General features: G+C 37.3%; 1 protein-coding gene across 1 annotated transcript in view; it reads right to left on the bottom strand.

Moving 5' to 3' along the window:
* LOC106876966 (transmembrane and coiled-coil domains protein 2-like) overlaps nucleotides 1–11,856 on the bottom strand; it is a 104,679-nt gene that overhangs the window by 48,241 nt on the left and 44,582 nt on the right. The window contains exons 5-6 of the mRNA XM_052975917.1: nucleotides 11,278–11,310; nucleotides 4,375–4,506 (exon numbers count right to left, since the gene is read on the bottom strand). Of these exons, the coding sequence (XP_052831877.1) occupies nucleotides 4,375–4,506; nucleotides 11,278–11,310 (165 nt within the window). The remainder of the gene's footprint in view (nucleotides 1–4,374; nucleotides 4,507–11,277; nucleotides 11,311–11,856) is intronic.

Genomic DNA, 11,856 nt, shown 5'->3' with positions numbered 1-11,856 from the left:
ATATATATATATATATATATATATATATATATATATAAGAAACTAGTGATACTGGCCTTATGCTCCTTACTGAGTAATGTGGACTAACCAGTCTGCTTAAGAAAGCCCATCAATAGGTACAAGCTACCAGACACAGTAATCTTTTATCCTTTAATTATATGGTAACCTTTGGTCTTTTAATATTTGATTTTATCTTTGTTAATATAAATTACTGACAAGGCAATGAGCTGGCAGAATCATTAGCATGCCAGGCAAAATGCTTAGCAGTATTTCATCTGTCTTAACGTTCTGAATTCAAATGCCGAGGGGGGCTACTTTGCCTTCCATCGTTTTGGGGTCAATAAATTAAGTGCAAGTTGAGCACTGGGGTCAATGTAATTGACTTGGCCCCTTACCCAAAACTACTGGCCTTGTGCCAAACGTATGAAACCAATATTGGTCATTGACTCCCTTATTAATTTATGTGTATGTATAAATGCGTGTGCATATAAAGGTGGACATATACATGTGTGTGTGTGTGTGTGTACATATATATTTTATATATATGTGTGTGTGTGTGTGTGTGTGTGTGTGTGTGTGGGTGTGTGTGTGTTATACAATTAGTAATGTATCTCATTGTATGTATACATGTATGTATATCTGTGTGCATATCTTAGTGTGTGTATGTGTGTGTGTGTAATACATACACACACAAACACACATATGAACATAAAGGAATAGAAGGTGATTCCTAATTCCTCAATCTTTATACATAATTTTATTTTACTAGTTCTATTTAATGGCTTATTTCTTCAAAACACACATTTCATGTTAATATATGAATGAGACTGGAACTAAAATAGTTGGCAAGTTATAAATCAATCCGAGGTAGTAGACAGCTCTTGTTAAAGAGAATCCTGGACTGTTCTATTCAAACATCTTACTGACCTCTGGGGACATTGACTATTAGGAGATAGGAACTATGCAGACACAAAGATAAATTAAATGCTATGTTTTATCTGTTTATTTATTTATGTATCAAACATTTTGATTATTTTCCTTTTATCATTTGTTTTCTTCATTCACCCATTTTCCTTGACCAGCTGAACTGAATTTGTGGTTTACGATCTAATGGTGTTTGATTTTTTATTTTAAAAGTGATATGCTAATGAAGTGATTGTAACAGAATGAACATGAGGTATATGTCTTCTGTGGAATATAGTTTGATTTAGCAAACTCGTTGCATTCATACCGGAAGACTCTTCACTAACCAATGTTGCTGGAATAATACAGATGTGATGCATTATTCAGTATATGTAATATATTAGATATTATTAATCATCATCATCATCATCGTTTAACGTCCGCTTTCCATGCTAGCATGGGTTGGACGATTTGACAGAGGACTGTCAAGCCAGAAGGCTGCACCAGGCTCCAATCTGATCTGGCAGAGTTTCTACAGCTGGATGTCCTTCCTAACGCCAACCACTCCGAGATGTATTAAATATTATTAATATATCTAATTTATTAAAGCAGCAAGCTGGCAGAGTTGTTAGTACACCAGACAAAATGCTTAGTAGCATTTCATCTATCTGCACGTTCTGAGTTCAAATTCCACTGAAGTCCACTTTATGTTTTATCTTCTCAGGGACAATAAAGTAAGTACCAGTTGAGTACTGGAGTCAAAGTAATTGACTTACCCCTCCCCTGAAATTGCTGGACCTGTGCCAAAATTTAAAACCAATATATTTGATATATGATAATATTTCAGTAATAATCTACTGGTAAAGCAGAGATAAAACAATTGTTGTATTATGCAATAAAATATGTTTACTCAATCCATTCTCTCTTGCTTATACATGTATGTATGTATGTATGTATGTGTGTATGTATGTATGTATGTATGTATGTATGTATGTACTCTTTCTCTTTTTAATTTAGAATACATTTTGACTGGCCACCTGCTTGTTACCAAGGTTGTGAAGGAAAGCATCTCATTTTGTTCATCATCCTTTAAATCTTAAGAAAACCTTACAGACTTTTATGGTCCCAAATACTGTCATCATTTGTAGTATATGAATTAAGGATTTGAGTTCCCTCCCACAAGAACCCAGGTTCAGCCATACTTTGCTCCAGACAGGTTGGTATTCTGTCGCTCCATTAATAGGTATGAAGCTGGGTACTGGATTTGCAAATTCCCTATCAATGGTCAGTAGATATCCTCTTTTACTTGTATTTTTCTAACTACATTTGTGTCTAGAGGACAACTGATTTCCACAACAGAACATACCTTTTCCTTGAAGTCCCATACAGAAATGCCTGGCCAGTTGTGTTCTAACTTGGTGGCTGTTTTAATTAGTAACCACCATCAATATTCTTTTGACCCATTATTCTCAATATTGTCAACTTCGTTTGTAGCAACCAGTACCTACTCACACTGAGCACAAGGACTTGCTGCCTCCACGCATGTGACTACAAAGATCTTTCCAGATGCTAAAAACATCCCCCCACCCCAAGTTCCCAGGTCCACAATCAACAAAGGTAGGTGTAGAGAGATTCTTGAAATGTTCAAGTGGAGGCATATAGATGTATGCTGTGTGCAAGAAGTACAATGGAAGGGGACCTCAGTTAGACTACTTGTAGGTAAGAGACATAGATATAAATTTTTCTGGGTGGGCAGCAATGATGGTTTAGGTGGTGTAGGTATTGTTCTAGCAGAGAAATTGGTGGATAAGGTGACTGAGGTAGTTAAGGTGTGTTATAGGATTATTAAGCTAAGAATTTCATTTAATGTAATAGTGTCATTTATCTCTGCATAAGTTCCATATGTCAAACTCACAAGTATTCAAAAGGATTGTTTCTATGAATCCCTTCTGTTGACTACATCAACAACAAAAGATGACATTCTCATCATGGCAGGGGACTTCAATGGTCATGTTGGAAAACCTCCAATGGATTCCATGGCATGCATGGAGGTTACAGTTTTGGTTCTAGAAATGAGGAGGGAACAAGGCTGCTGGTGCTTTGTGATGTAAATGACTTACTGGTTTGCAACACCAACTTCAGGAAACCTGCCATCCATTTGATCACTTATGAATTTGTTGGGCACACCAGCCAGACTGACTACATTCTCACCAGAAACAGGGACAGGCATATGCTTGTGAATGCAAAGTTGTTCCCAAATGAAGAATGTACAACTTAACATAGGTTAATGGTTAGCAACTTCAAACTTAGGGCTAGAAGGACACAGAAAAACAAACTGATATGGAAAAAGGGGTTACGAAAAAAAGAGGTTATGGTAATAGAGGTTTGATGAGAAGGAAGAAGAGACAGACATACAACATAGAGGAAAACAAAGTTTTTATGAGACAATCTACTGAGGGTAACAGACCAAATCTGTAGTTGGAGCAAAACTCTGCCAGACCATGGGTGAGTTGGTGGTGGAACAATGAGGTCAACAAGGCCATAAAAGTGAAGAGAATGGTTTGGAAAGAGGGCAATGTGGGGGTAGCAAAGAATCATATCAAATAGCAAAAAGAGAAGCTAGGCATAAGATTTATCTAGCTAAGGGCAGAGAGGAAGAGGTTTGTGAATGTCTTACAATGTGAAGATCGGAGACTTGAGGTGTTTTGAATTGCTAGACAGTGTGTCAAAGAAAATCAGGACGTTGTGGGAGAGAAGTGTGTACAGATGGATAATGGTATGCTTGCACTTAGTAACTCTGATAAGAAAGAGATATGGAAGAGCCACTATGAAAGGCTATTAAATGCGAAGAATGAATGGAAGAAACAGTCTCCTCCATGTGAACCCAACAGAAGGACCAGCTATCCTAGTTGACAGCAGTATGATAGATAAGGTAATTAAGGATATGAAGACAGGGAAAATCCATGGTCCATCAGTAGTTACTGTTGAGATGCTTAAAATATTTGATAGAGTATGATATGGTCTAGTTACCCATATAGTTAATCAGCTTATTCAGGAAGGCATAATCTCCAGTGGCAAGTGTAGCAGCATCAGAATCAGCTGCTACAAGGGTAAGGGAATGACTTAAATGGAAGCATCAAATTACTAGACCCGGTCATGACAGGAACAGAATTAGACAAAATGAAATGCAGATTAGCTGTGCCAGGGAGAAACACTACTGATGCTATTATTACAGCCAAGCAACTGCAAGAGAAGTATTTAGCTAAGAATAAGCCATTGTACTTGGTATTTGTTGATCTGGAGAAAGCCTTCAACAGGGTCCCTTGCTAAGTGAGATGATGGCATCTGAGGAAGCTAAGGATAGACAAATGGCTTATGAAAGCAGTACAGGACATGTACAAGGGTGCTGTTAGTAAGGTAAGACTTAGCCATGAGTACAGTAATGAATTTAGTGTACAGATAGGTGTTCACCAAGGCTCGGTCCTCAGTCCCCTTCTGTTCATCATCGTCCTCCTGGCCATAACAGAGGGATTTAAGACTGGAAGCTCAAGGGAACTACTATATGCTGATAGTCTTGCCCTCATAGCAGAATCTGTAACAGAACTAGAAAAGAAATTTCAGATGTGAAAACAAAACCTAAAATCAAAGGGTCTCAAAGTTAACTTAGCAAAGACCAAGATCCTAGTAAGGAAAAATATCAGACAGGACCCTACTTGTTTCAGATAAATAACCTTGCTCAATATGAAGGAAAGGTGTAGGCAGGAATTCCATTCAGTGTACCCAGTGCAAGCTATGAACACACAAGAGGTGCAGTGGAATAGTAGGAAAGTTAACAAAGAAAGTAGTGCTTGTATGTGGAAGATGTACAAGAGCCATAAAGACTACAGATACATGGGAAACTGATTTCCTCAAATGCCCTCAAGGTTTTCTGGAAGTAATAGATACTTCTGCTACCTAGCAGAAGTATAATTAGCAGTGGAGGGAGATGTACTGAAAGTTTGAATGCTACAATAAGATTAGGATGGAGAAAATTCAGAGAGCTTTTACTTCTGTTGGTAAACAAAGGTCTTTCTGTCTCTCCAAGTGAAGGGAAGATTGTATCATACATGTGTATGAACAGCAATGATACACGGTAGGGAGATGTGGGCCCTGAATGCAGAGAACAAGTGAAGACTAGAGAGGAATGAAACCAGTATGTTCCACTGGATATACAATGTCAGTATATATCCACAACAGAGCATTGGTGTATTGAGATAAAAGTTAGGCATAAGAGGAATTAGATGCAGTGTGCAAAAGAGAAGACCATGCTGGTTTGATCATGTGATGTGTATGGTTGAAGACAGTTGCATAAAGAGGTGCAGATCACTTAAAGTGGATGGAACTTGTGGAATTTCCAAGCAAATATCACCAATATCCAAAACTTTATTATTACTGAGCTTCCTTACAGCTGCTGCGGTATCATCTTGTGTTGGTTCAACAGATAGTTCTATGAATGCAGGGAGGTCTACCATTTCCTCAATTATTCTCACATTTATATTTGAACATCTATTGAGATCAGAATAGTGCTGTATCCATCATTTTTGTAGGTATGGACATCAGTAAAGAGCTTTTGGCCATCAACAGATCTCAGCAGAGCTATAAACACTGTTCTAGAGCTTCAAACCTTTTTTTACAAAAGATAAAAAGACTTTTGTAACTTAAGTCTATAGCATCTTGCACATTGTCTGCTATTTGGTGCCACCACTTATTTTTTTCTTTGTTTGGAGACTTCATTGAATTTTTAATTTAAGAGATTTATATCTCATATCTTTGTTAGGATTATTTGACTTACTCGGAACTTTTTGCTGAGTTGCTGCTTTTCATGAAGATTAGTAATTTCCAAGTCACTGTCAATAAACCAATCTGCTACTTTCTTAGATCTGTACTCCAAAGTGGAAGGTACTGCATTATAGACTTGTGGTTTGAAATTTTCCCTTGGATTTTCTTGTTTCATTGCATCATGAAAACATTGCAATAAAGTGGGAGAATTATGGTTTGGTATGCTAATTCTCTTTGGTACACTAGAGTCATCCTCTCTAATTTTGGGCTCAATTGAAAAATTTAACTTCCCTCTCACAAGATCTGTCCAGTATTCTGCTCCTTTCATAGCTTGTACATTGTAGACATCCTTCAAACCTGATTAACATACTAAGTCATAGTCAATAAGGTGTCAGCTCTTAGATCTTGGATGCATCCATGTTGTTTTATATGTGTTTTTGTGCTGAAAGTGCTTGCTATCACGAGCCAATGTTCAGTGCAAAAAGTAAGGAGTGAGACACCATTTCGATTACATTTTCCTACACTATGTTTACCCAAGGCCAGCCACATCATGAAATCAGATCCCACGATCAAGTTGAAGTCACCCATAATTATTAGCCCATCACCAGCAGGCCCATTTCTCACCAATTCTCCAAGTTCATTGTAGAATTGTTCAACAGATGCTTCTTTGTGTGATATCATGGGTACATAAACACTCATTAGTGTAAGGTACCTTCCTTTATTCAGATGCAGACAACACAACATCATATGTTCTGAGAAACCACTGGGATAGTTTTCAATAGATGAGCTGAAAGTTTCTAACAGCCAAGCCAACACCTGACTCTCTTCCTTGATTCTCTGCTACACTTTTCTAATAGAAAGTGTAGCCAAAGTCATGTCCATTGCACTGACCATCCCCATGTAGGTATGTTTCAGTGAGAGCCACAACATCTAATGAGTATCTTTTCAACTCCTAGGTGATCAATGTGGTTCATCTCTCTGGACTTTGACTAAAATTGTCATCAACTAGAGCATGCACATTCCAATAAGCAAGTTCCGTAGGGTGTTTAATCATCTCACGTTGTCGTTTGACCACTGTGGCAGAATAATGACAAGGCTCAGCCTTTGGCATACAGGGGCACCTGTTGAGTCATTCTCAAGCCCTTACTGCCATGAGTCATTCCTAAGCCCTTATTGCCATTTACTGATTTTCTTTTTTTCTTTGAGATTTTCCAATGAGTTTAATCTTTTAGCATCTAAACCAACCATATCTAAACCAACCAATAATTTAACTGTTTATTTTTCAAACCAGCCTAATCTGACCTCTCACACCTATGCTACAAAGTCATTCTAAAAATAAGCAATTACATCATCCAAATCTCAAACCTGTGAGATAATGCATGATTAATTCAAAACAGTGTCAATAAATAAGCATTACATCTGACAGAATAATCTGAACGCGGAAGGGTCAAAGTGCATTATAAGGTTACTGCCAAGCATACGGCTGATGTTAACTGAGCTTGTAGTGTCCAAGAAGTATCTGTGCAGTTGAATATATTTTGAGTGACATAGCTTGCACACGACTACCCCACTTCTTGACCATCGAAGATTTCATTGGTATGACATATGGAATGGCAAAACCAAAATCTTCAAGGGCCTCATGTTTTTATTTCAGAGTTAACTATCTCCTAGGCTAGTTGCCTTAACCAGGCTGCAGGGTCCAGTCTACCCTATGAGACAGAGATTACTAAAAAGGACTTTCAGCAATCAGAAACCTGATATTATAACAGACTTATGTTAGAGTTATAAATTAATGATATACAATTAAATAAAATACAATAGAAACCATATACAATATATAAAAATAAGAAACACAACACAAAATAAGATATAAACTTTTTTATAAATGTTCAAAGTTAAAAATGTTGAAAGTTGAAAAGTAAAACTTATATATACACATATACACAGCCACACACATATACACAGCCACACACATATACACACATTTGGATGGCTGTTGACTCTCACAAGTTCCTCAACTCTTTGACAGGTTTTGTTTTTCATCCCACAGAGTGTCCCGATATCACCCTCCACACCAAGCAAGCTTGGTAGGGTTACCAGTTCAGCTGCCCATGACCCAACCATGTGACAGGTTGTACTGGATAACATGTTACCATTTACCAGTAGTACTCAAGAGTGACTTGACACACACACACACACACACACACACACACACACATATATATATATATATATATATATATGTGTATATATATATATATGCGTTTTCTCTATGTGTATGCATGTGTTGCTATCTTATATCTGCTAGCTATTGTATGAAGAGGTGCTGCAAAGTTCCTGGATTTAAGAGTATCGTGAAAGAGAAGAGCTGATACCTTTACAGGTGAGATAGGAGAACTAGAATATATGCAAAAAATCAAGATGATATACAATATATCTTTCTCTTTTTTGCAGATTTAATGGATGATGACAGCTCCTACAGTGGAATTTGGTAAAATTGAAGCACAAGCAGTCTTGAAACTCCTTTTGCAAGGCTAAGGAGCAGCAGAAATCCATTGTGAGATGAAGGAGGTCTTGAAGGATGGCTGCCCATCTTATTCCACGGTGAAAATCTGGGTGCCAAGGTTTTGGACTGATCATTTCAAGGTCACAGATGGGCCCCAGTCAGGACAGCCAACTTCTGCAACCACAGAGGACAAAGTCAACGTTTTGCACATCACAATTCTTGAGAACTGCTGGATTTAAGCTGAAGTCACAGCTGAGACCCTGGAGATTTCTGGCAAAGGAGTTGGCCACATCATCCACAACATTCTGGACATGAGAAAACTTTCCACAAAATGGGTGCTGAAATGCCTGAACACAGATCAGAAGCACATCAGAGTAATGACATTAAAAGCAATTTTGTACTGGTTTGCAGCAGGAGAAGCTGATTTTATAGCTCGTTTTGTCACTAAGGATGAAACTACCTCACCTGTAAAGGTATCAGATCATTATGATCCCCAGACCAAGTAGTAATCAATGGAGAGGTACTATAGTGGTTCACCACATTCCAAGAAGTTTCAAACCCAGAAATCAGCTGGAAAGATTCTGGCTTCAGTGTTCCGGGACAAAGGTTGCACCATCAATGCAGAATACTACCTCTCTGTTGGATGAACTGCATAAGGCTTTAAAGCAGAAATACTATGGAAAGCTGAGCCATGGTGTCCCGTTTTCATGAAAATACATGGCTTTGACTTCAAATTGGTAGACCACCCACCTTACTCTCCTGACTTGACCCCCACCCCACCTCCGCCTATCACCTCTTTCCACAACTGAAGGGAACAAAATTTCACTCTGACTCAGAGGTAATCGCTGCTGCAGAGGCCTGGTTAGAGGCCAACCTTCTGAGTTCTTTTTACAGGACTTTGTAAAACTGAAGGACCACTGCAATAAGTGTATGAATTTGAGAGGGGAATATGTTTAGTAAAATCATTTTCTTTTACTCAGACCCAGGAACTTTTCAGCACTCCTTTGTACTAACCTGTTAGTTGTCAATCTGTACTTGACTATTGCTTTATTCCGAAGCATATGTATATTGAGTTCTATCACCATGTTATTAGTATCACTATGCCTAAGCAATATATATACATATAATATATATATATATATTAAAGTTAGTAGTATGTGTGATGTGTGTGAAATTTGGCCGCTTTTTCAAGATACTTGTAGTGGTTCCCTCAGTGATATTCAACATGCTTTAACACTCAATACTTCTAACAAGTGCCACTTGTGGAGATTTTATGTTTGAAGTATGGCAGCTATTTCTGGGTGATCAAGTGATCATATAAAGCAGTCATGAGAAATTCCTTGTCTGCAGATGGAACTTTGATCACATTCAAAACTAAAATAAGACTAAAACACTAACTTAATATAAGTTATCATTCTTTAGTTTATTTTACCCTCTTGGTCATGTTCTGAATGAACAAAGAAAATGTAGAGTAGAGAGGACATTTTAGTATTGCAGAGGACACAACAACCTCCCTAGTGCTGGTGCATGATAAAATGTACCTCATATACTCTCTAGAAGAGGTTGGTAATAGGAAGAACATCCATCAAGAGAAATCATGAAAAAAATTATGAGCAATGACAGTAATAACTGTATAATAACTGACTTGTGTAAAGATGACTTGTTATTTTTCAGAGTACAGATTATATCCACAGGTTCCTAAAAATTTGTATTTCACCTCTGGTATTAAAAAGGTTTCACATCCATGAACTAGAGGCTTGTTCATTGGTTTGTTTAAATAGCTTATTTGTTGCAGCATTAATTTCCCATTTGATAGTTCTAACAAATGCCACTTGTATGAAATTTTATGTTTTCACATGGATGTTTATGTCACTGATTAAATGATACATTCTGTCTTAGAGGTCCTTGAAAGAAACGCCTTGCAATATTTAATCTGACATTAAGACAGTGGGCTGGCAAAAACTTAGCACATCAGGCAAAATGCTTAGTAGAATTTTATTTGCGGCGAGCTGGCAGAATCGTTAGCATGCCGGGCGAAATACTTAGCGGTATTTCGTCTGCCGTTACGTTCTGAGTTCAAATTCTGCCGAGGTCGACTTTGCCTTTCATCCGTTCGGGGTCGATAAATAAAGTACTAGTTATGCACTGGGGTCGACGTAATCGACTTAATCCCTTTGTCTGTCCTTGTTTGTCCCCCCTATGTTTAGCCCCTTGCGGGCAATAAAGAAATAAGAATTTTATTTGCCTTTTAAGTTCTGAGTTCTAATTCCACTGAGGCTGACTTTGCTTTTCATCCTTTCAGAATTGGAAAAATAAGTACCAGTTGAACATTGAGGTTGATGTAATTGACTTACCAACTTCTCTGAAATTGCTGGACTTGTGCTAAAATTTGAAACCAATATGTAATCTGGCTTTAAGGCAGCAAACTGGCAGAAGCATTAGGATGCCAGGCAAAATGCTTAACAACATTTTGTCCAGCTTATATTCAGAGTTTAAATTCCACCAAAGTTGACTTTGCTTTTCAGAAACTTCTAGCCCTGGGCCTAAATTTGAAATCAATATTCCTAACAAGTGCTACATGTAGGAAATTCTATGCTTTTGACATGGATGTTTATGTCATTGATTAAATGAAACTTTCTGTCTTAGAGCTCATTGGAAGAAATGCTTTGCAGTATTTAATCTGAAATTTTGTGATCTGAGTTCACATCCTGTTGAGGGCAAGTTTGCCTGTAGGTGATGAGGAGGGGAGGGCTTCAATAACTAAATTTCCAGTCTAGAATGGGGGTCAGCTGAAGATGTTAGAATACTGAACAAGATACCTCATGGAATTTGTTCCAGTTCTTTGCATCCTGAGTTGAATCCCCATTATGGTGTAGGTGGCAGACTTAATCTGCCACCAACTTAGTCCTTGGGGTGTTTTAGCAGAATCCGTTCTGTTGTGAGACATTCATGTATGGTCAGAGGGATTTTTTTTTAATTCTTAGAATCCAAGACATAAAGGTCAGAGAGAAGGTCACTGATAACAAAATAGAAAAGTTTCATATACTTACTCTTTGGCCCCTTTGATATTGTCTACAACACCACTATAAAGGAAAAAGAAAAAAAAAAAGCAATATAAGATATTCAGGAAGAAAACCACCATCATCATCATCATCATCATCATCACCATAACAATCATCAACAACAACAGCAATAATAAATAAACAAATAACAAAGAAACAACAACAACAACAACAGCCAATGTAAACATACAGTTCACATTTTAGATGTCATTTCATACTAATACAGGTGACAGATTGCAGCCATCTGCAAGATGTTTGACATATATATATATATGACACACAAACACACACATATATATATATATATAATAAAAACAAGCTTGTTCTCAGCTTAAAAAACAACAAAATAAATGTTTCAACCATGAAACCCTGGGTAGCAGTAATTAACAAGACTTGTGTTTCTTATTATAACATTATCTTTACACTCTTAGCTGACCAACTTCTATTCTACTTTACCACATCACAAAATATATATATATATATATATATATATAGTTTTAGGGAAAAGAACCAAGGTTTAATTGAGTTTTTACCTGTAATTTTGGATTTTGTCCTTAATATTATTAT

Source organism: Octopus bimaculoides, chromosome 23 (assembly GCF_001194135.2).
Source record: "Octopus bimaculoides isolate UCB-OBI-ISO-001 chromosome 23, ASM119413v2, whole genome shotgun sequence".
Taxonomy (NCBI): domain Eukaryota; kingdom Metazoa; phylum Mollusca; class Cephalopoda; order Octopoda; family Octopodidae; genus Octopus; species Octopus bimaculoides.
The sequence above is the reverse complement of the archived record's forward strand: the minus strand, read 5'-3'. Positions and strand labels throughout refer to the sequence as shown.